Here is a 25,992-nt window from a genome sequence, read left to right as displayed (position 1 = left end):
AACTACAGGAGCAAAAGACAGCATCTAATGCAAAGACTGAGCAGAAGCATGTTGATCTGACCTATGAGGAGGAGCTTGTGTTGGTAATGAAGTTAATATTGTCAGTGCATCAAATGATGACGGTAATGACAAAAATGATGGGAGCTGTCTCATTGAAGTGACTGGTGAAGAAAACGCCTCCACCTAGAAGTGCAGAATAAAGTGGCTGCAAACAGTGTGGCAGCAGTAGTGGGGCGACGCTAGCAATCATCATCGCCCTTAAATGTTTAGCTTTACAAGGCATGGAAGCCTTGATCCATTAAAGCCATTGTGGCTTTTAATGTCTGGTTCCCAGATGCTTTTTACAGGCCTGTGATTCTCTGCGTTGCATTCAGGCACGGTAGAACAGGAAGGAGTGTTTCTGCAGCGTATGCAGTGTCCACGTTATAACATCCTGTATGCAGCCCCTTCTGAAGAAAAATACAAGAGGCAATAAGTGCTTCCATGCAATCAGAAAAGTGATATAGGCTGCACCAGCATCATCGAGGTAAAAGCCAGGTCTCCGGCCACTCTGCTGCACAGAGAGCTTGTCATGTTACAATTTGCCACTTCTGAATAAGTCATATGTAAAAACCCACTCTAGATAAAAGGCTGCAGCACGTTACAAGCAGTATGCGCCCCTCGGATAGGCAGGGTGAATATTTCATGATTAAATGGGCCATTATACTGCAAAGATCTAGGCCAAGGCTCAGGCTGAAGGGAGGAGGAGGAGGAGGGGGCTCAGATAACGGTCCCAACCCCGTCCCAACTGCACAAGGGAACGCAGCCCCGGTCCAAGGGGGTTCAGGGAGGGGCAAAGCCATCTGGGTTAATCCACACAGAACACGTACAAAGAAAACAATCCGCGACTGCGCCGAGAAGCAAAGATTTACTGTTTCTGAAAGGCTTTAATTCGCGTCCGAGCAGGAAACCAAGCAGGTTTTGCATCGTGCTGACTTGTCCCCCAGCAAGAGCTCCGGAGCCTGCAGCCACAACGCTGACAGCTCGCTAACTAGCAGTGGGTTCAAATGCCGACACCGGTAACACTCGTGAATGAGACACCGGGTGAATAAATCCGTGCTAAGGTCACAGTGGAGCGAGCAGGAGCCCCCCCACCTCCTCCTCTCCCCGCCTCCTCCTGAGCCCGGCTCCCGTTAGCTCGTAGCCACTTTGCTGTCAACACAAAACTGTTTGTTTTGCTAAAGCTAAAACAAGTCTGCTCATTGAGGGCTGCGGTTAGCCTTAGCATTCAGCACGCCCCCCCACCCCCGTCGGAAAATGCGGGACACCAGCTGACAGGCGAGCATTAAAGTGCACTAATCCTGCGAGGCCTGCGCGTCCCCGGCCTACAGTGAATCCCGGCGGCGGGTCAGCTGCGGGCGTTGAGCGGCGACCGGCCCCGTCCCCGCCTCCACCGCTCCACACGGCTAAGGCTAACGAGCTAGCAGGGCAGGCTAACTCAAGAGCACCCACCTCGCTTGTCGAGGTCGTAGCCGACCACTAAGAAGTAGTCGGCGAGCCTGGCCATCTTCGGAGCTCACGGCGACAGGCCTTTCGCGCTGGGTCCTCTGCTCTCTCTGCCGTCAAAGGTCCATTCACGTCCTGCCGGCGACAGACGCATCACGGGCGACAGTAGCATCCTTCCAGCTGCACCCCGCCGCCATACTGTCAGACTGCCTTGCCCTGACAGCGCAGAGCCGGAGTCTGCGCACTGAGGGACTTTAGGGAGGGGCCGCTCGGCAGGAATGTCCCATGCGAGGAGCCCAACCAGCCCCGGGGACCAGAAGTCTGACCAGAAACCGGATAAAAAAACAGTGATTAGGAGGCCTCAACTGAAGGGAGTCCACAAACATCCAGTGGAAATGCTTCTTTTTAAAATGGGGATTTTCGTTCACGGGCCCCAGAATGATTTGTTCTGCCCCTGATTATCACCAGAGAACACGGGCCTGCTGCAGATTATCAAACCATATTTAATATGAATGCACAGAGTAAACTGTTTCTGCACAATTCCAAAATCTCACCTGGGTTTAGGCAATAAAAAGATCACAATCCTTGTTGCGATATAATTATTCTTCATAAGCGATATTACAAAAGTTTAATAGACATTGGACATACTGGTGAGGACATATAACAGATTTATGAAATGTTATATAACCACAGTTTATTGTCAGGCTTCTTCATTGTTGAATCAGGAGCAAAAATCGTTCAATTAAAATATCCATTGTTCCATTCATTCATCCATTATCTGTACTGAATATAATTGACAATGCAAGGGTCTTTAAATATGAAAGAACTAATGATTTGACCCTTATAGCACTAATTATAGTGATTGGCTGATATGAAATTATTTATTTATATATTTGCTTGACAGTGGCTGTAGGGGTACAGTCCAGAAACACAGTCAAAAAGAGAGATAGATAGATAGATATATGGATAGATGGATACTTTATTAATCCCGTGGGAAATTCAGAGAGAGAGGTGTGTGATGTACACATTTCCTAGTATGACGTCCTAGTCAACCAAGGATGTGTGATGTTGATTATAGGAAAATTTAAGGAAATTTGAAACAGTGTCCTCCTTGGCTTTAGGAAATTGAGAAGATTATGGACAGGTTAATGAATATTACTTAACTACTGTATGGCCCTTTAAAGAGATGAAATGTAGAGTTACCTTCCCATGTAAAAAGTTGCATACACAGCGTTCAAACAAAGATTGATCGATCAAATTACTTTGTTTTAATATAGTTTTACATGCTTAAAGAGGTAAAACTACAACATATATCAAACTGAATAAGCCAAGATAACACAAAAGTCCTATTGACATATTGTAGTAAAATCTTGTTACCCTTGCCACCCCCTATGATCGTGGCCTGTTAACAAAACAGTGTTAAATGAATAAAGCTCTCTCACCCACAGGTACTACCGAAGTTGGCAGTTTGCTGAGGTGCAGTTTAAACCTCATGCGTTATTTGCCACATCAAAGGGCCAAACCATCAGAGGGGCTTTTATAAGTCTGACCACCCTCTTCTATGAAGAACAAGCTGTATTGTCTCAATCTGATGTTTGTGCTTACAAAAGAATGAAGTGTACTGGTTGATGTTAAAGGACATGTCGCTTTTTTTCAAGTCAGTGTTGAAACAACCCTGCACATGGACATGCACAAGTCAGGAGAGTCAGTCTTGGGTTTTATAGTACCGTTAAAGTTCCGTCTACTTGCCAGACCGAGAAGAACAAAATCTCAACAACATCAATTTCACCAAACCCTTTTTTATAAATTGCTTAAATCCTCATATGTGCAACTGAGCTATTTCCCAAAACATTCATTTCTTTTATCTCGCATATTTTTCTGCAGCCTTAACTTGAAAGCAAATGGTATCAGGGAGGAAAATATAAACATAAATATGGAGAATGTTGAACTTTTGTCTGTGGGACTACTTTGATTAGGCTTCAGCTGCAGAAACGTTGTCGTGCTGTTGCGGTGTCAATTTCAATGTGCAGATAACGTGTCAGAGGGAGGTGAGAGAGGCCAGAGGGCCAACAGCCAATGCGGCCTGTCCTTGGCTGTCAGCACTGTAACAGCCTTGAGAGAAGTCCGACACTTCCTGTGCTGTGACCTTTGACCCAAAGTGCTTATCGTTCCCCCGTTGAAAACAATCCCGAGCATGAGATGTCACATTTTTCTTCAAGGGCTTTGTTTTGCCAACACTCAGAAACAACTTGTCTCCCACTTTTCTCCCACAGTTATCTGAGACCCAGGGTGGGTGGCTACAGGACAGCGCTGGCCGCTCTCTGGTAAACAGCGGCTGTTCTGACAACCGCAGCTTTGTTAACAGGAGATAACGCGGCTCTCAAGCCGGTTCCTGAGCGCTTGTTCCAGGGGAAGTCGTCCTGAGGTCAGCGGTGGTTTTGGTTCTCACAGCTGATGTTAACTGCATCCTAACCTTGAGCTACACTTGCCAGAGATACGCAGCAGATTGGAAAGAAGGTGAGACAAAGACAAAAGGAGCTCAGTCTCTTGCAGACGCTCCACACAGGACAAGAATACTCACCGTAAGAAAACCGTCTCTCCTAGACGTGCTGCAACTGTCCATGTGCTGGGATATCAAAGACTTTCCCTTTGACCAAAAAAATGAAGTGAAAATGTGCAATTCTTTGTGTCTAGTGTGGTTTTTCTGTTCCTCATTTAGAAATGAGACAATGCAAAAGATATATTTAGCATTTTTTCGACATATCATATTTCTTTTAAAATGCTGAAGTATTTGCAACACCATTTAGAGAGCATATCTTGTGCAGCTAGCTTAAAGTGAAGCCAGTATCATGGGAAAGAGAAGTACGCTTACTCTCTTTCTCAGAATGGGTTACAAAGATTAACATCACTCTCATATCTGCAAAGCAGCTAATATAAAGCAGAAGCAATACAGCTCAGGCACAACTTCTGAAACTAGGGTTTCAGGTAGCCTATCTCTATAAAAAATAAGATAACAATAGTTCTCATAAGGCATGAATGTTAGGACTGTCCTCTGAAGTCAACTCACCACCAAGTCCTGTTTTAAATAAGGCCAAACCATAAAACTGTGATGCAAGCAGAAGCTGGTGGTGGAAACTGAGGGCAGCCTCAGGAAGAGTTGCACACGTCCCGTGTCTTTTGACTCATCTGACACCCTCAGCTCCAGTGTTGACTTTCAATGAACTCACCACTCAACTTTAAACCAAATGCCGGACGCAGCCAAGATTGGCCGGAGAGATGCTCCACAATGCAACAGCTGAGCTATGACCAGGACAAACACTTTGAATATTCTACCTCTGCCAAGGAGCTAATATTCTCACTGTAGTGTCTGTTTGTCTCTAAGCAGGACTAAGCAAAAACTAAGGCTTCACCAAGGAGGAACCCAATAAATTGACATATTTAGGCCCATGATATCTATGAGTGTGTTAATTTTGAGTGTAAGTAACTTACATTTTTGAGGTCTTGGTAAAAAGGTAAAATATTTCGATTGAGGTCGAGTTGTAATTTTTCTTTTACAATTTGAATTTCTTAAACATATGAATATAAGGCTCTCTGCATGATACAAAATTAAAATATAAAGATATAAATAACTGTATAAATTATATTTTTCCAATACACAGATGATGGTCAAAGTGAAAACCAATGCAGGCTAATAATAATGATAATGATAATAAGAAGCATATTTAAAAATTTCTGACCTCACTTGAGTCCAGAGGAATGATTTTGCTGGATTATTCATATAATAGTGTAATGATTCTTCAAGCATTCACTGAAGATGTTCCAAGCTTTGGAACAGTCCACCAGGTATTCACCAGCCAAGACATATTTTAAGTTAAACTTTTTTTCTCTTTTTGAGTGTCCTTAACTTGTTGTTTTAATTGTACTTACAAAAACTTTACTTGTCTTGACTTGATTTGAGGTAAGTGTTTCAGTTGACCTTAGAGCCACACTCACTTTTATAGGTTATATATTAGGAATATGTTGCGGTTTAGCTATTTTAATGTTATGTCATCATAATATGTATTTTTCTTTTTTGTCACATTTGATATGAACAAAGAAGCAGAAGCGAGCAGGATATGCACCTGTCTCTGATTCTCTGTAATTCACTTGTTTAGTCTAATCGGAGCTCAAAGCCAGTCAATGCAGGATGCAACAACCATGTGACTTCCTGTACACTAACCAAAAGACAGGAAGTGGTTTGAAGGCCTCATGCACATCATTGCTCTTCATTGGGCCATTGCAGCAGATAATTTCCCCTCAGCTCAGGTGAAGCATGGCACATGAAAACGCTTCATTAAACATTCATTGGAGCCATAAGTTTAAATTCCCCTGAGTTGAGACAAGCAGATGTGTTCAGAGATGTTGTCACTTTACACACTCACTAAACTGAGTTTCTCTCGTGCAGGTAGCTGAACTGGTTTTTGTGCTGACCATTAAATCATAGACAAATAAACCGTCTCTCCTCTGCTGTAATCGGAACCCATCTGTTTTCACACGAGTAAACACAGTGTAGCTAAAGACTGTGTGTACAGTAAACAGTTGTAAATCTGGACTTGTAGCTCTTGTGTTTTTACCGGTAACAATCAGGGAAGATGATCGCAGATAGAAAAGCATTTGTTATGTGTCCTGTGGCGTGAAATCATAACATGTCTATTGCAATGCAAGTTTAAGCTGAAAAAAAAAAAGAAGTTGTTCATGGTACTCCAGCTCTGAAGTGATTCACTTTCAGGACAGACAGATTAAAGAGAGGTGATTAAAACTGAAGCAGTTGAGGCTGTTGTGTTGGTGAAACTCCAAAAACGACACGCCCCATAGTGTAGCTCATTCATGAAGTATCTTTGCAACCTCCCTGCATAGTCATCCCCAGCACATACACCACAACAAGCATTTACAGTAAAGCGAGGGTATGCAATATTTGCTGAATAGTGGCCCCAAGTGGTAATTAATATGGCTCATTAAAATTTATTTAATTTGCTTTACTGGTGCCAACATTGGTTGACTTGTGGGACCTAAACAATTAACATGAAGAGCATCTGCACATGTAGAGAAGGATCACATAGTAGAGACAACCACAAGAAGTGGGCATCAAACAGGACAGCATGCCACCTACCGACAATTGCAGGCTTTAGCATCAAAACCTTGAAATGTCAACTGAGAAAAGATTTATTTTACAGTAAGATGGAAGCCCATCCATCCATTATCTGTACCATCTATCCTCTCAGGGGTTGCAGAGGGCTGGTGCTAATCCCGGTTGATTTTGGGCGAGAGGCGGGGCACACCCTGGACAGGTAGCCAGCATATTGCAGGACCAAGATACAGGGACATTCAACCATTCACCTACCTATGGTCAATTTAGAATCTTCAATTAGGCTGAACCCCAATCTGCATATCTTTGGACTGTGGGAGGAAACCTGGAGGAAAACACAAACAGGGAGAAAATGCAAACTCCACTGAAGTAAAAAGTTAATAAATAAAGGGAAAGGGATTTCCAGACAAATCAACATGGTAACGTATGAATCAACATCCATCAAACTGCATGAACATGTTATATACATATAATTATGCAAACAGAACAAGTTTATGAGAAGCTTCCATCTATAAACATCTCCCATAATAAAAAAGTAACGATTCAGCGGCTGTGGCTGAAGGGTCGGCGGTTCGATCCCCAGTCTGACCCATCTGCATGCCGAAGTGTCCTTGGGCAAGATGCTGAACCCTGAATGGCTCCCATAGCATAACAAAGTACTGTGAAGAGATGCACTGTATGAATGTGTGTGTGAATGGGTGAATGTAAAACTGTACTGTAAAGGGCTTTGAGTGGTCACCAAGACTAGAAAAGCGCTATATAAATACAAAACCATTCACCATTACCTATGTGTCCTATCTGGGGACCACTATGATACAGAGCACACAGACAGGAGGGAAGTAGAGGTGGTGTGCAAACTGACACCTTTTCTGATATAATGCTTGGGTGCAACGAAGGGTATGAACCATGTTAACGAACACACTCTGATGAACACAAGATATGTGAATCACTGGTATCTGTATTCTTGAGCTGGTGTTATTTGTATTAACCCTGTGTTGACATGCGTCCACTCTGCTGAAGTGTCCTTAAGCAAAGCACTGAATCCCAATAGATAGCCAAAAGTGTTTGGAGACCTGCAATGACACCGGGTGGTTGTCAAATAACTTCCCTACCTATACAGGAATTAAAGTGTTGACTTATCTCCAGATACTGGAACCTGGCTGCCGATACACAGTTGGCAACATTTAGTCACAATAGATCCTGACTAGCATGTTCCAGTTCATCCAAAGGGTGTTGGGTGGGGCTGAGGTCACAGCCGTGTGCAGGCCAGGCAAGTTCCTCCTTATCAAACTGGGAAAACCATTTCTTCAAAGACCCGACTTGTTTACCTGTGTGTATTTTCATTCCTGTTGACCTTTTTTCCTCATTACGTGATTTGATTTCTTGGAGCCCTGCTGTTATCAGCAACCTCGGTCCTTCCCCATCATCTTTCCCACAGTGAAATCCAATCCCTCTCTTCTCCGCAGAACTGGCAGGACACTGTCCTGTTAGCATCCTCCTCCCACACAGTGCAGCACTGGTAAGCAACCATTCTAAACAAACTTGACCGAGACAACAACAAACTGCAGTGAGAAAATGTCTCCAAATTGACAGGGATTCACAATTATTCTAAAATTGGAGAGAGTGGCCAAGAACTTTTTTTTGTTGTACACACACTGGTGAAATATATTTTCATGTGGGAGATTAACTGAAACTGACGGGATGCATCAAGATAGATTCACTCGAAGCAGCGGCCGGTGTGCAGTGTATTCTGCTGATGTGTCGTGAGGTTCACTAGGGGGCAGCAATCATTAGACTACCGTACTGTAGCTCGTGATGGACTAAACCTGACAAAGTGAGAAAAAAGTTGGTTTTAGGTCTCTTCAAAAATACCCATAAAGCAAAACACAACACCTATTTTAACAGAAACATCACAGTCACGTTTGTGTGTCAGTTATCTCCGGCTGTTATTTGCAAAAGGAGTGAGGAGCAAGCAGATGGGTGTTTCCTAAGGTATGGGCTGTTTTGGAATAACAATGACACAAACAGTGAAGGATATTGGTTGAAAACTAAGAAAGACGGTGGATGAAACACTGTGTTCTGCTTAGTTGGAGAGCTGAGAAAATATAAATATGTCAGCCAGATCAGGTTCTGCCAGAAAGTTCAAAACATGCTCACAAGCTGTTGTTTGGATATTTCAGGGTATGAGCGGCTATTTTCTCACAAACAGGAGGAACCACACCGTCTCCCGGAGGAGACAGAAGTTCTGCTTCGACCCTGCACGTGTAAAGTGTTTGTATAGGAAATCCCCTAACTCAGCCACTTCAGATCATATGATTCATTTGTTTTGTATGCCAGGACACCTCGGGTCAGAGCCACCAGCATCACCTGCTGTTTATGGGCCTTTTCACAGCAATGATCCCAAAACACAGATGTGATCACTTAAGGATGTGTTTACTACAAAGTTAAAGAGTCAGTTCACCTAAAATTGTAAAATTGAAAAAAAGGCCAACTGTGGATTTATTAAGTGGCGGTTAGGTAGACATGAGGTTAAGTTGTTTCTGGTTGAAGGGTTTTTTGCTACTAACACCTGTTTCCTCAGAAAGACGTTACAGGTTCTGCTTCAATCTTCTTTCCTTTTCTCAAGAGCTGCCTCCAGTGGGGGAATGTGAAAGTAAAACCAACTTTCACTCATGTTTCATTTCTATTACTTTCCCTTCTTTCTGAATTCTGCTAACCACCTACTACTCGAGCAGGGATGTGTTGTCAATAAGAAAAATTAAGAACAATGCCTTCTTCTTGCAACTGGCTTTCTAAGGCTGATCACAAGTACACACCAGTCCGACAGATCATCACTCAGGAGAAGGAACTTGACGATCTACCTCCACACCAAAATACGACAGAATGTTTGATTAAAGTGAGTTTAAATGAATGAGACAGTTCACTTAAGGTCAGTGTCTTGCCTCTGTCCCACCCACCAAGAAAACACTGGTTATTTGTATTTACACAACCTTTAAAGAAGGCAGTGGCCCAGTCTCACCCACTCAAAACATGACAGAGAACACCACACAATCCAGCGAAGTTCCCTCTGCTCTTTGATCTGTTGCCTACGTCCCAACTTTTCCCTTGCGGACGACTTTCAAAGCCTGACAGACGGTGGCTCTTTTGAAGGACGTCCTGCGCGGCACCACAGAGGACGGACTTGTGTTCGCTAATTGCCGGCTGCAACAAAAGTAAAGCCAGTACATGACTGAGAGATCAAAACCAGTCGGGAAGCCTGTGTTTCGGAGCCAGATTCACCGGCTGCTGTCAGAGGCCAAAGAGATCTCTTACATAAACGGGTCAGAATCGGTGAGAAGGTGACCTGTTTCCAAGGCCCAGTGATAAATGAGTTCTGATCAGCTGTTTGCGTTGTGCCATCGCTGCCAAATCAATAGGTCCAACCGCAGATTGTGGGTTAGGGTCAGGAATAAACATGAAAATATACAATATGACTGAATCAATGCTGAACCTATGGAGAAAGTCAAAGGTCAGAACCCCATTCTGCTGTGAAGGTTTAATTTATAACAACACAAAAATAAAGCCTGAGAATTGGTTAAACTCTCTCTATTAAGCCAAAGACTAGAGGATCTTTCTATCGCATCGAGACCTTCATTGGTGTTTTTCTCCAAGGTCATGATGGAGCATTCACTCTGATGGAATGATAACATTTGAAGCTGATGGAGGATCAAAGAAAGGCCCGGGCGGAGCTGAGCTGTAAGACGATATCAGTGAGGGTGAGAAGTTGGCAACTGGCGGTAACAAATCTGTCTGAGTGAATATCGCTCACGCAGCGCTTCACATTAAACAAAAGGCCGGCATCACAGAGCACATTAGGGCTAGAGTCCTGAGTTGGCAGTAACTGTGCAGCCCAAATTGTGATGTACAAATGACTTCTAGCATGTTCTCATTGTTACTTATCATTTATTTGAAACTTTAACCGCTTTCCAGGAAATTAATTGCTTTTTTTTCTTGATCTACCTCTTTGGCTTGACACGCAACCAGTAGCGAAGAAACTGGGCTTCGGGCTTTTGCTTTAATGGACTTGGTCTCATTTACTGTTTGTCTGAAAATATGATACTTACTGCTGATAGGTTAGATCCAAGGGCTATTTTCTGATTTAAATAATATGTAGTAATTTTTCAATATTACACAACAATTAAGACTTTGGTGGTTGACAAGAACAATAGCTTCTTTAAACAGAAGTTCTTTCAAAGATCTTAAAGCCACGTGTATCTAATTCTCAGTTTGATTGAGTCTTACATTATATCTCTTGTATTATCTTTACATTTAAATCACAGAGTTAAGCAATACATCCTCCTGAAAAATCCATATAGGTTGATTGACTAAGCTAAAAACTACTTTTACCCATTTTTCAGTTGTATGGAAAATGGAAAAAGTATCCTTTTGGAAGAATAACATATAGCAATTCAACTAATAAAAAGGTCACTGTATTTTCCCAATCAATGATAGTAGCTAGACACTAACATGAGCAAAACATATACTTATTAGTGATTTTTCCAAACACTGTATATTTCTATTAAAAATCACAAGCATATTTTGCTTGTGTTTATAAGAGCAAAGTTCAGAAGCTTTTTAAGAACAACATTTTTGTTATCCAGATGTTTGAAGATTCTTTCTAGAAATATCTTAAGGACTAAATGCATCTATTTCTCGGAAAATTGGAAACTTAGCTTTGTGACTCGAAAAGCACCTTTAAATTTTGTTATCTACCTTAATAACAAAATTGTGTCTTTACATATCGTACATGTGAAGTTTTCTGTTTACTGATGTTTATTTAGACTGAGATGAGTTTTGCATCAGCAAAGACACAAATAACAAACATTAAATCCCTAAAAGTCCTCATGTGGAGACTGTGTTTAGCTCTGTTGTTGTTGTTTCTCTTTCAAATACCAGGAAGGACTCTTCCACTCGACTGCCGACAACCCATTTGGGGTTGCTTTCATGGAAATGAATGTTGCTTAACTGCATCAGAGTTGACACCAGGTGCAGGTATTACTGGTGTACCGATGTGTCCGTCGGTTAAATAGGAAAGGGGGAAAGGAAACTTGGACTCAGTACAAAAGCTCTTACTAATAGGGGGGAATAAGCTGATTCTTCTGAGTCATTACACATCGTTGTAAGATACTTGTTTAGACTTGTGACATTTGCCCTTCGCCTGTTATAACAGATTAACAACACATCTGAAAGGGATTGCGTAAGTTTGGCAACCAAGCAAAGGAAACACCTTTTAGGACAAGTTCTGCAACGTTTTACAGCGACGTGACTAGCCACGATGAGCTCTCCAGCACCAGCAGCTTCTGAGGAACTGGGGGCACAGGAAACGTATCCGTGATGCCTCACGATGAGACAGTAGGCGTAACTCGAAAGCAGAGTTCTGAGGAGTCTGTGGTTCCCGTGTCACTTTCTATCTATGTTAAACACACCGACTGACAGCGAAGATAAGAGATATGAAGAGGGTTTGGCCCCGGAAGAGAGAATGCTTGAGAAATTCATGAAAATTCTGTTTTCCCATGTATTCTTGACTTTAACAAGAAATTCGTGAGGATTACTGAAATGACAGTTAGAGGTTCCCTGTTAGCTGTTGGTGATATGCGTATGGATCTAACTGGTGAAGTCCAGTTTGAATTTGGTATTTTATACATAAATAGACCCCCTTCACAAATTAAACAACAGAAATATGTTAGTAGTAGCATGATAACTTAAAGCTAGCAAGTAAACCGACAAACGTAGAGCTAAAATAGAGACGATTGTCTGACCAAAATGTCACGTACCTTTAATATACAACAGCAAAAAGGTGGAGTTGAAGCAGCACACACACCTTAAAGGGGGGTCCATGTCCAGTTTCCTCTTTATATACTAATATATAACCTGCATAGCAGTTTTTGTTTGTTTAGTATTATCTTTTTTGTTATATTTCGGTGTAGGTCTCATATAAGCCATTACTGGTTTGTACCAAACCCCACATGTGTCTTTTAATTTAATTTATATATTTTGTATAAACTAAACTAAACCAAACTATACTAAACCAGACTTAGCGTTATTACTACAAGGACCTCAGATGCTGCACTATTCTATACTAAGTTTACAGTGATAGTTAAAGTCTGTCATGATGCTTATTAAGCAATGGTGTCACTACAATATTACTGTAATAGAGTTTTTGGCTTTAAAGGGGTTGGTGTTGCTCAATATTCAGTTTTATAGCAAGACAAAACTTAATCTAATTTTGGGGGGATTTTAAGCTTCCAAGGCAGCAACATGCTACCCTATGAATAATAATAATTATGATAGAAGCAGTAATAATAATAATAGTAATGATAATATAGCATATTTCCAAACTGCCGTTTCAAAGTGCTTTACTAAAAGTACACACAAACCAAGCAACAAAACACAAGAAGCGGAGTAAAATCATTTCAAATCAAAGATGATATTGATTCACAGAAATCTAATATATATAATATATATATATATATATACATATCAATAACCTTGTAATTGCCTCAAACACAACGTGTGCTTGTGTGTGTGTGTGCGTTCAGGGTTACTGCACCTTTCCTTTTGAAAGTTGCATGCACCGGTACATGAGGCAGCAGTGAACTCCGCCCACTCCCTATTTAAACCCACTATGTCACTCAGCTGCTCAGTGGAGAACTTGATCTTGACCGACACGTTTGGATTCACGGGGAAAGAGACAAAACAAACAAACTCACGGACAGACCCCGACCTGGGAACGACTCAAAGGTAAGAGGTTGGAATAATGACATCAGGTTTTATTCATTGAAATGCGAACTTTTACTAACTAATTTGCATAATATGTATTTTTAGAGGGAAGTTCAAGTTTTCATCTGGTGCTTGAGTTTAAAGAGTGTTATGAAGTAGAAGTGTATAGTTAGTCTTTGATAATAGATGATATGTGTGTGTGTGTGTGTGTGTGTGTGTGTGTGTGTGTGTGTGTGTGTGTGTGTGTGTGTGTGTGTGTGTGTGTGTATGTGTATGTGTGTGTGAGTGTTGTAAAAGGCTGCACATGTAGAGACATTTTTAAATGAATGAAAAGTTAGAAAAATCATTCAGATAATCTATTTTCTGCTATTATGGATTATTAAGTGGTAGGTTAATTAATCATTGATTACTTATAATCTCCTTTCTCTCCCCCTCAAAGGTTTCCTTCTCCTCGTGGATACCTGAACCCAGAAATCAGTTTTTTTTTGGAGAACATTTCTATATAATTGTTTTCCTTATTTATTATTATTATCATCGTTTATTTTGTATTCTTATCGTCGTCCCCACTCCACACCCCTCCCGGATTTAAACTTGGCCCCGTCCCCTGCACAGCGGGTGTACGGTTAAAGTTGGCCCAAGATGCGGTGCCTTCTCCCGCTCACCGTGTATTGCATCAGCCTGGTTTCCCTCCAGCAGCTGCAGGCTGCACCGGTGGAGGAGCGTCCCGACAGCGGCACCAGGTAAAAACCCACGCACACGCACACACGCAAACGCACACACCGCGACCATTCCCAACAAGGACACTACTTTATTAGGCGAAAGATCATGGCCCGCTGCAGTCCTCTGATTGGCTGGACTGTGGGCTACTCTCAGTACACTTTATCCAAATATTACTGCGTTGCTATTACTCTTTTTGCTACTTTGATTTACTTGGTTTTGTGGGTAATGTCGTTGAGCGATATAACACATGTATTGAATAGCAGCAGCCTACAGTATAGTGTGTCAGTGTGCCCCCCACTACAATGCTTCACAGTGAACTTCTTAATTGAAGCTTGCATGTGGCTGCTACAGCCAAAGTGGGAAGCCAGTGAGAGACCATGACTTCTTCATCTTTGTACAGTTTATTGGCGGCTGGCCACCAACATCAAGATGCATTACCGCCATCTACTGTGTCTTCTTCCTCTTCTTCTTCTTCTTCTTACATAATACCGTTACAATTTTAGTTGACCTTTGATCTTTGAGTGGAATCAAAGCCATAAGCGCACGTGTAAGAAGTCAGCGATACTGTACGTAAAAGTGAATGTGCTGTGTTGTTGTGTCTGGCAGATAGACAGAACTATAGGTTGCAATGTTAACTAAAAAGGGATACAAAAAAGATTAAAAAATACTTCTCTCTCCTGGAAATGATCCCTGTTTAAAAGCATGTCAGCTGTGGAATGAGTAACAGTGTTTGTCATTGATATTTAGTTATAACTGTTGAAAAGTTTTAAAGACCAAGCCAAGCAAATGGCAATTTTATTCCTTTATTTTTGAATAAGGTATCCTAACAGTATTTGTTATCAGTAGCATATTTACAGGGGCCTTACCGTGAGTTTCCTGTGTAGGTTTTTCTGTGATCAGGGCTTGAGAGGAGAGTTCAAGGGTAAAAATGTACTTAAAACTCTCTATTTTAAAGTACAGCAGTGAATGTGGCCAAGATTTGACTGTGCCAACGAACACGCCAAATCACACCGGCTTCAGAGTTGCACTCATTGTGTATTGATTGTATTGAAATACAATCCTTTCCTTTTCTCTCCTTTTTTCTCCTTCCTCCACCTTTCAGTCTGCTGTCACATGAGTAACTGTTTATAAAGGTTTTGTTTGGTATAATCTCCTTGTAATTCTATATGGGAAAACTGTTACGTCCGTTCTTGGAAAACCAGTTTGTCTCCAGCCCAGCCAGAAATACCAGAATGGACTATCATAAAGGATCCCGTGACTGAGTGACACCTGTACTTTTCCACCCCTTTAAGTGACGGAGCTCTGAATAGCTCTGAATAAGACATGGGACAACAGCACTAGAGCCAGTGCTATTCCTCACAGACCAACCCACGTACAGTACAGTCGGCCGGCTTTGGTGTGTGAGGGAGGGAGGCCTGTCAGCGATGCAATACACGTGAGAATTTGCCGTGGCGAGAAGCAGTGGGGAATGTGGAAGAGTCGGTGTGTGGATGCCCTCTTCTGGAGGATGTTGGACCCACAGTTACCGGCTCAGCACCAGCACTGATGTAAACCAGAGGCAGGCTCAGGGATGTGACATGATGGCCATGGTCAGAGGCAAGCATGGGGCCTATGAAGGTCCCACTTAGAAATGGGTCCAGTGGATGTCGTGACCTTTGAAGGTCGAAGCAACCAAGGTGGTACTCTGGGCCGTGGGCAATTTGTCATCAGTTGTTGGTGCTTTTTTTTTATCTAAATAAACTGGATACCACAATAGTAAAGGAAATGAGTACATTTTAAATCCCTAGGAGTGTAGGAGGCTGGAAGAAAAGCAAGACACGTTGAATTCTGCTCGTTTTTAATAATATTGGAAGATCTCAGAGTGTAGATTTCCTGGCATGCATTTTAAACCGCCTCTCGGAATTGTGTGTGTGTGTGTGTGTGTGACCAAACTCACGTGTTCAGAACCGCGGCAAACACCTGCTGCTGAAACCTAATCGTTACCCTGGGAATCGAGGTGCCTGTTTCCACTCTCTGTTTGTGTTGGTCTGGCCTCATTCACTACACCTGCCCGCACCATAATCACCCTTCAGTCTCACCTCTGTATGACGGTGGCATCTGCGTCATCACTGCATTTCTGCTCACAGTCCAAGAGGGTTTGATTGGGGTTATTCTTTATAAATGAGGGTTATGGTTAAACCGACCTTCCTGTGTCTCACCAGTAACATTCAGTAATGTCCCAATCCAAACTTTGGCTTCCAATCCATCATTAATATTGTTGTGATCCTTTGTATTTTACACGTTGGTCACTCCTTTTTGAACATGCACAAATGTTGTGAAATTGAACTACAATCTGATCATGTTTACCTTGTTATCATCATGAGTGTAGGATCATTTCATTTATAGATAATAATTTCCCCCCATTGCCCCATTCCCTGCTGTTCCTGTCACTATCAACTGGGGTACCTGGAAGGATAAAATGAGGACCAACCCCCCGGAGATACCATGACCTCCCAGTAGAAGTCACTTAAGCAGCAACAAGATCATCATCCCTCGCTGGCTTCCCACATGTGAACCAAATTGCGCTCATTGGGCACCCATCCATTTTCTGCAACCAGCTGGACACCTTTCTTATAGGTCAGACCTCCTTTAGTTTGGCAAATTAATCATAAGAGAAAACACATTATGCCTGAAGCTGAGTCTTCCAACTGACTTAAAGGCATGTAAATACTCTAACTGAAGGTCTGCCATTGGGCAGTGTCTTTTTTATGAAGACTTTAAGCAGAGAAGCCCACCACAGTCTATACAACTATATTTCAGTCTGACAACCCATGGGGGATGATTTTCCTCCCCTGATAATTCCCTCTGCTTCACAAGCCTCCACATTTACCACTTAGCACATCTCACATAAATGTAGCTTTGGGCTTTAACTAGGACAATAAATCCTCCCTCTCTTCTCACGCCATGGAGAACATACTGTTCTGTTACCATCAAGGACTGACAGACACGAAACATTTCCCCTCCCGTTGGAAGCTGAGTGTGTCTGGGCTGATGATGTCTGTCATTCCTTCCCCCCCCGTTCTGTGTTTGTGTCCACGCTGTCCCCATATGTCCCGTTAAGGACTCGACAAACACCAAGACACTGTAACAATGGCCAATGGGCGTTTTCCAAACATGGAGAAATGACATGGTTCCATGGTTCACATGCAGCACATACCTTTCAGTGTCGATTTACATAACATGTTTATGGAGGGGTTTTTTTTAAAGGGGAAAAAGCCAGGGTCACCAACAATTTAAATATGGCTTTAGCTGCGAAGAGGCTTTAGAATACAGATTCCATAAATGGGAAAAGGCTTGTTGCTTTTGAGACGTAGGAGATTTTAAGCTGATTTGCGATCAATCTTTCTCCGTCTGGATGGTGATGATAATGATGATGACACATCAATCTGTAGGTTTACTTCATGGGCGAAAATATGTTCTAACTCTTTAAGGGCAAATAAAGTCCTGTTTTTCTTCAAAAGATTTGTTAAATCATTAACTCACTCTTGTATGTGCGGATTTGAACCGCATGGGGTTCAGACGTCCAATGCCGACTCTCTCAGCATAATATTTACCTGAGATTGACTGAAGTCATGTGTCACAAGATGGTTTCTCCGAGCCACTCTGCACACGCAGTTGGCTTTGGGTCCGTCCTCTTGATTTGCTATCTCTGTGCTGACATATTTACAACGTATCAAGGAACAACAAGTACGTTAGTTTGTCATTATCATGTATACATGCCGGCAGAATGATTGAAAGCCGGATTGCCTCTGCTCTTCTCATATATCTTATTTTTGGTTCTGGCTATTCACATTATTAAACAGTTGTATGGCTCTGTCAGGGTCAATTTGACCAAAACCCAGGCTGAAGCTGAAGAAGCTGAAAGCTGCGAACCAAAGAGCAAGAGAATTCCACTGTGGATTAATTGCTAAGACCTAAATTCCACCCTCCAGAACTTTAAAGAGCTAGTTTCCACTGCGCACAGAAAGCCACACCATTGTGGAGGCATGAACGTGCATGTATACATATGTTTGCATAAGAGGAGCAGCTCGCTGTATAGTGAAGATTAAATGGATGAAGGGAACTGAGGGCAGAAGAGACCTGCTGTGTCTACTCTGCAACGCAATGATAGTTTCTAACTTGGCCCCCTGGGTCTCCATGTAATTTATTGGCTGTTTTAAGAATGTTCAACTCCACTGTTGCTTGCATAGAGTAAATCACATCCCGCTGAGGAGGTTGTGAAAGCGGAGCTGCTCTTAAACAGCTAGTTCCGGTGTTTCATGGGAAATAAACCACCAATCCTGTATTTTCGTGCTATTTTTCACTAACAACAATCTCCCCACTGTTGCATGGTGGAAGATTACAAATGAATGCACCACATTTACTGCTGATTAAGGCCGACCTCGGTAAGCTTCCACCTCTCTGGTAATCATGTTGTGTATCAACAGCATGGAGGGTACAGTGTACCCTCTGCAGGTTTCTTTAATAGAGTCTGGTTTGAGAGGTCTTACCCTCTCTATGGGTGGCTATGGTAGCTAAAGCGTGCCATCAAACTGGGGAGACTTCATTCCAACCCTTAAAAGTAGACTGGACTGCTGTCAATTCAGAAGAAAAAACAGGCTGAAGGAACCACTGAAGACAAAGTAACTTTGAAATCTTTGATTGTCTGCCAATCATAGCGATCTCTGTTACTGTTGAGTTGTGGGATTAGACTCCTAATTGACTTTCCCAGGAAGTGGTCTCCATTGGAATTGTATCAGAGTCACAAGGTTCTTGTCTGCCAGCCAGACGTCCTTACTAGCCTTTTGGTTTCTGGATTTAATTAAAGCTGATTAACATGCAGACCTGCAAAGTCCAGTCCTGTGCGAAGGCTGGAGGGCTTGTGTTACTGTATGTCATTGTGGAAAAGTTATTTCGGAGACTGAGCATCACGTTCAGCTGTTCGACTGAGCTGATGATCTTCAAGAGGAAAACAAATAACTTACTGGTCAGGTACTGGCTTGAATACCTCGTCTAGAAAGATCAAAGCATGGCCCAACTTTTAAGTAGTTTAAATCCGGGAAAAAGCTGTGCAGCCACTATTAATATACATATGGGGAAAAAATGAAAACGTTGAGGCTAGGATATACATGACAGTAGTGTTACATTCATACAGAGCACAAATAGTGCAGTTTGGTGCAGGGCCACTTCTGCCTTCTGGCCCACGTAAAGAACTCTGCAGACAAGGTGGGTGTGACTTGGTGATGTGGCACCACAGCACACCGAGACTGTCCTGGAAATAGTGCTCGCCTCTGTCTGTGGCCTGGCGTCACACAACCGTTCATTCAGCCACTGCCACTGTTGGGCGGCAGGTCCCCTGCAGGCGACCAAACCTGCCAGCAGCGAGCCTGCAGCTGAAGTGGCTGAATAAACCAAAAGCTTCTCATTTCACGGAGGAGCTGTCGGCTGCGACGTCTCACATCTCAACCCCTCAGCGTGAGTCAGGATTTAGCGTCCAAAGTGAAATAACACCAGTCAGCAATTCAAAAATAGAACACCGTTTTTATAATTACATCAACTGTGGCCTTTGCCTTGAAGGACATGGGGAAAAAAGTGCCAAACCTGCTATTCAGATTCTTTCCCCCCCTTTGACTCCGAAAGGCAAACATGGCAGATATTTTTTCCCTGGGGCTGTTTTAAAAACCTCTTTGCAAAACAAGAAGATATTGTGAACTTTTTGACATTCTGAATCCACTGGCTGCCAGGTGCAACGCTGCTTTGCTGTTTATTTCTCTGTGGACCCTCATCAGTGGTGATGGGTGAGCACTCAGAGAATAGATGTGCTGTACAAACACTGCAGAGACAGTTCAGTGAGGAGCTGCCGGGTCACTCTGTGAGACGGGACTGTCTTTGTCAAACAATGAGCAGATGGTGAGTCAGTTGCTGCTGTGTTTGCTGAACGGCCTGCAGAAAATGTCCATCTCTAACAGGTCATTTAGTCTGATGTGTGTTCCTAGAAACCCATTTTTCACAATGAGTCTGTTTACCCAACCTAGAAAACACTTGCTTATGTAACTCAAGTGAGAGTTGTTTTTGTGTCAGTCTTTTCCACCCTGATTAGATTGAGGTAAACTGAATTTGTTATTGGTAATCGAAGCACTGAAACGTGACAATTGAAAGATTATTTTACCTATTTGTTGTTGTCTCTGAATTGACTGTGAGCTGTTGTATCTAGAATATCTGTCATTTTTGTAGGCATGTCCATTGACAAGACAAAAGTCAGAGGGGAAGCAGCAGGTTTTGGGTGTTTGTGCATGGGCAATGTGGATAATTCTGAGAGATGTGGTTAGCCAGCTAGCCACCTACAAGGGTGCTCGACTCCCCTTGACTTCCGCTGTTCTGAGATCAGTTATATAGGCTTTCGCAGACATATTAATTCACTTTCGGGTTCCAAACACCAAGCTCCGCACCATGGGCGACCGGGCCTTTTGCTCAGCTGCGCCCCGCCTATGGAACGGTCTCCCTGACCACCTGAGGGCAACACAGACCCTAGACTCTTTTAAGACTGGCCTAAAAACCTTTTTATTCAAGAAGGCGTTTTTACTTTGAGTTGAGTTTTTATTTTTTATTTTTATGACTTTGATTTTAACTATGTGGCACTCTGAGATTCTCGGATGAAGAGTGCCTTACAAATCAAATGTATTATTATTATTATTATTATTATTATTATTATTACTTTACATATTTACAGGTAATCATATGTGCAGGATTTCTCTGTGTAGTTTGAAAACCTGGATACATAAACCCCTCTTTACTTCAAGGAGTTAGTGAGAAAATAGGATCATAAGATACATAAGATCCCCAAACTGTTTGCTGAAACTCAGCTGAGCATTCAAATGCACACAGGTGATGGAGTTGATAGAATGATGTCGCGTCAGGCATTATGTGAAAAACCATTTACCTTTATGTTGGGCATTAAGAGATGAGCACGGGGTCCACTTGAGTGGCCGAGTGTGCAGGGAGCCAGTCTGTCTTCAGACAAGCGGCAAAAATGTTTTGTTGATCAAAGCTGCTTTGTGCAGCTAATCGGATTTCTGCACAATTCCCACCTTGCAACATTATATCAACAATACGTGCAGGGACATTTCCATGACGCATGAAGCAACCAAAACGGTTGTTAAGTCGGAGAACTCGCTGGATGAATTGTACGATGTGGAACATGGTAAACAGTACTTGCTAAACATCAAAATATTAACATTGTCTGTGAAAATGGTTGCAGGCAAAAAAAGCTCAAATCACATTTTAGACATGTGGTTTACATTCCAGTTAATGAATGAGAATCACACACCCAGACAATTTGTCTCGATTTTCACCTGATTTTTATTTTCTCCTCAGGTCGGACCTCCTCAGCAAACTCTTCGGCCCGAGGGAGGATGAAGCCTTGGCGTCAGGAAACCAGCCAAACACCGCCATGCCCTCTTCAGCCCCCAGCCAATCCCCAAAATGGCTGCCCGGTTTCCTCAGGCACCCACCGGTTTCAGGAGCGAGAATAGGCTCGCCAAGCCTGGCATGGCTTTCCCAAGCTTCGCAGTTCAAGACGAGGGCACTGAGAGTTCGCCGCCACGCCCACTCGGGTTTGCGAGGGGGTCACCACTACCCTCAGAATGCCAAGCTGATGAGAGTGGGCTGCGTCCTGGGAACCTGCCAAGTGCAGAACCTTAGCCACCGGCTCCATCAGCTCATTGGTCAGAGTGGCAGAGAAGACTCGTCCCCCATTAATCCCAGAAGCCCTCATAGTTATGGATGAGTTAGACTCCTCCAAACACCCACAGCAAGTCTATCTATATCTCCATTTATTTATCTCTTAATGTATTACTGGTAGTCTTTTGCATTAACGTTTGATGTAGTCCATAACTTGTGTTTATCCATCTCAAAAATGAGAATTATACTGACAAATGACTGAATGTCGTGACTCGCTACTTTTTGTGCTGACTAATGGATTTGAAGATTCAAATTCAAGATCATAGCTGTCTGAATCCTTATTCGAACCCCCTCATTTGAGGTCTCCCGCCATCCTGGGAACTGTTGAAAGACTCTGAAGTTCTTTGGATCCTCCCTCCTGAATGCTCAAAAGAAACCAAGAGGCCCCCGTTTGGTGTCTTAATCCTGTTAATGTAAGAATGAAGGCTTGTCTTCAACACCATCCAGTGGCTCGGCCCTGTCTGCCAACTGACCTCCCCAGTGGTGGTTATCCCTTGGCCCATTGATCAAACACTTAAGCCCCTAATGTGGATTTCAACCTGCACTCTGAGCTGGAGCCCTGTCGAAATGTATTCCCAAAGACCTGGTAATTTGACCCATTGAACTCTTTTACCTCCTTATTTGGCCACTGACTACCCTGGAACAGTCCAAAAGCTTTCAGCTGAACTGGGAATTCATCGCTCAGCAAGACTTTGTGTTTCACAACCAGGGTTTACATTTGAAACCAGCCACAGCACTTCAGTTATACCCAAGTTTAGAGCGCTCGGAGTCAGGTCTCAACCACATAAAATCCATGTTGACAACGATTAAAGAAGAAGGTTCAGAAGCCACTGCTTTGGGAGGAATGTCAGCGCCCAAAGGATCAGTTTCTTTGTTGCATTATAGTGTGCTGGTTGGCTGACGCAGTAGTGAAGACTGGAGCCATGGATCAGCACTCCGCTGTACCACTGCTGGCATTTTCTCTGTCAGAGGCCAAGTCTGAAATATTAGCCCCTTCACGTGATTCACAAGTTCCCCCTCCAAGTCAGGCCTTTGGGATGACAGGAGTTTAATATACTTGGCTTAATCACTTCAGTCATATATACCGACACAGCAGGGGAGGGGGGGCCCTGAGCCTCCAGTGGTCTGCACACTCAACACGTATACATAAATATAAAGAGTTAAGCGTTTGGCCTCCACACATCTGTGCACACGCAGCCTTAAAGGGTCAGTTCAATTTGGGGTTAGTAAAAGTAGCTTGAGTTCTTAGTGTAGGTCAAATAAAATTCAGACTAACTTTGTATAGACATTTATTTTATTGAGGTTGAAGTAGCCCTTTAAATGGTTATGTGCCAAAACAAATAAGAATCCACTTACTTTTTATAAACATACACTGAGCTGACTTTTTACAGCAAGGGACCAATAAAGCACAGTGGACTGAGGGAATAGAGCAATACTCTCAAGTACATCCCATAGTGCTCTTACAAGTTAGTACATTTTCCCTTCTATGCTCAGGTGTTCAAATGGAGGATGTAAGCCCATGAAATATTTTGGGGCAACATTAACTAGGAATTAGATAAACAAAAATCTTAAAATGAGGTTCTAAAACAGACAAATCCACCAATACTGTGTATGGCAGACGAAAGTGATTTTATTCCCGGAACATATGACAAAAGGTCAATTGTTCCTTATGTTTCCTCTTGGCAATACCTTACAGCACTTTGCACCAATTTACAACATTTCGTTGGCAGCACCGGCACCATAAAAGTCCTACTGTTACAATGCGGGTTTCTAATGAGAGACCACGGTGACCAAAATGTTAGGTGTACGAGAGCCCGATTTCAAATAAGTACACAAAATAGCGTAGCACCATAACAAATGCACGCCCTGACATGTTCTTGTTCTTTAATTATGTCCATCTTTGGAACGGTGGACAGATGATGGACTGAGACTAAACAAGGTCAAGCTCTCCTCATAGTGCATGCTCAAATTTGAAGTTAAAGTCAAAGTTCCCCCCCAAAATGCAACCTAAGCCTTAAAACCCACATGTTTTATCTGAGAAGCATCTATATTACATATTACTTACATTATTCCAAGCATCTGTTCCATGAGTTTACTTTATTATAGTCCAGTCTTAACTTAGATAGAGCTGTTGAATATTTCCTATTTCAGTAGAAAAGCAGTGGATTTACTCATCTAGTTGTTTGATCATAGAAACTTTTGAGCTTTTGTTAGAACTTAAAATTTCTGTATTCTTGAGACCATTAGTTTAAACTCACCAAATACCTGGCAATACTTGACGTCATATATTAATGTGTTTTACATCTTAATCTGTGTTTCTTCTGTTTTCTTTGATATTTGCCCCATTTCCCTTAATCAAAAGCTTATTTATATCAAGTCTCTTAGCCCTTTCCTGCCTCTCTTTCCCTCTTCTATCTGTAATCATTGGAGCCTGGAGGTCACAGGGTAATAATCACTGGTTCCTAAATCTAATCTGTTCATAGTCTTGCTGAGGTGAAACATGCCATCCTCTTAGCTGTAATGGAGCTAATCATTATCTCGTGACAAATCATTAAAAGGCTTTTCAAACGCTGAAAAAAACGCTGGTGGATCTCTCTCTTCTTTTTGAACTGTACTGTTTCACACGTCTGTATGTGTTTGAGCTGAGGTATTCATCCTATCAGGACACTTATCTCCCGTGTTTGATCTGTGCCCTGGACCATTGTGCCACCAGACTCTTTTTTTTCTTCCCCCGCAGTACGTTTTTATGACATCGGGCATTGCTTCATGTCTAGTTGTGTGAGCAAACTGTGCACGACCGCTAATACCTCCCCGTAGACATGTGTACAGATTTCAAAGCTCAGTATTGCAAAGACGTACAGTAAAAATGACAGCAGTGTCGGCATGTAACAAATGTTTCTGTTAGAGTTGTACGATATAGGAAGACCTCAGTGGATCTACTTTTTCCTTTCTGTTGCCTTTTGAAAGTCACATGATCTGCTTTTGAGTCACAGGAAAGCACTTTAATGCATCAATGTGGTCGCCGATAGCTTCCCACAGCTTGAATTTCACTGTGAAAGTTGGTTCCTATTGTAAATGTTGCATTTGAGATGTGTTTGAATATGTCAGTGCACTTAATGTGTCATCACGGTGACTGTGAAGGGTGACTGTCATGTGCCCCTGTGAATGTTTGTTTGTATGTATATATCTATACATATATATACCTATATATATATATGTGTGTGTGTATATATATATTCAGCCAATTATTTAAAGTTATGTATTTAAGTTATCTTTTTAAGTTAATATCTGTATGTCACCAAAGACTATTTGTCTCTTATTTTCCACTGCTCCTTAAACATGACCTTATGGTAGGAGAGGAAGTCTTAACTGTAGTTAAAATGTTACTGTTTGACAATGTCCTTCACTCTGTAAAATAAAGACCTATACTGTAGTGTGATGGAGTATAGACTGTGATTTAAGAGTACGTGTGTGTCCATTTGTTAAGGAAATAAAGATATATAAGCAGTAAAGGCTTTAAAAACTCAAATTTGCTAATAGATAGCATTTATTATTCAGCCTTACACACATATATAAATACATTTATATGGTTTTTACACCCTCTTCCATGATACTATGTCCTTGGCCAGACTGCTGTGACACAATAGTCAAAGAAGTGAATCATTACATGACAGGACTGTCGAATGTCGAACATGGCACAAGGTGAATCAAACCTCCAGAAACCTACGATCAGGCTGTGATGTCACAGACGCCACGTTAGCAGTAAAGGTCGTATGGTCGGCCAGAGTTAATGAGTGCCAGGCGATTTGGTCAACAGCAGACAAGCCATTGCCTCATTTAGCATAAGGTAAAGGAGACGTGAAAGGGCAACACTTTGGCAGGGGCTGGGATTCAAGCCACCGACCTTCTGGTTGGAGGACGGCCGCTTTACCCCTTGATCACAGCCACCCTACTTTAGGGTTAGCTACAATTTCATGGACAGCTAACGGTAGCATTCAACCACTTACTAGCTGACATACTGGTTTATATGGAAATAAACATGTATTTTCTGGTGAACATAATATCACATACCATTTCTGGCGTGACCAGAACATTTCAGTTACAGTCTGAGTTGGAAATTCTGGGCAAGGGCCTGGCATTTTTGG

At 42.4% G+C, this 25,992-nt stretch overlaps 2 protein-coding genes across 7 annotated transcripts in view; one reads left to right on the top strand and one right to left on the bottom strand.

Moving 5' to 3' along the window:
• Window positions 1-1,690, bottom strand: part of sbf1 (SET binding factor 1) — a 56,207-nt gene extending 54,517 nt beyond the window's left edge. For all 6 annotated transcript variants that reach the window (XM_053414655.1, XM_053414657.1, XM_053414658.1 and 3 more), the window contains exon 1: window positions 1,492-1,690. In XM_053414655.1, the coding sequence (XP_053270630.1) occupies window positions 1,492-1,546 (55 nt within the window). In that variant the 5' untranslated portion in view covers window positions 1,547-1,690. The remainder of the gene's footprint in view (window positions 1-1,491) is intronic.
• Window positions 1,691-13,246: 11,556 nt separating this feature from the next.
• Window positions 13,247-25,280, top strand: adm2a (adrenomedullin 2a). The gene is made up of 3 exons (XM_053414783.1): window positions 13,247-13,390; window positions 13,809-14,109; window positions 21,482-25,280. The coding sequence occupies exons 2-3, from the start codon at window positions 14,009-14,011 to the stop codon at window positions 21,891-21,893; spliced, it is 513 nt and encodes a 170-aa protein (XP_053270758.1). The 5' UTR covers window positions 13,247-13,390; window positions 13,809-14,008; the 3' UTR covers window positions 21,894-25,280.
• The last annotated feature ends 712 nt before the right edge of the window (window positions 25,281-25,992 follow it).

The sequence above is a fragment of the Pleuronectes platessa genome, chromosome 22 (assembly GCF_947347685.1).
Source record: "Pleuronectes platessa chromosome 22, fPlePla1.1, whole genome shotgun sequence".
NCBI classification, from domain to species: Eukaryota; Metazoa; Chordata; class Actinopteri; order Pleuronectiformes; family Pleuronectidae; genus Pleuronectes; species Pleuronectes platessa.
Note: the sequence above shows the minus strand (reverse complement) of the source record. Positions and strands in the feature narration are given on the sequence as shown.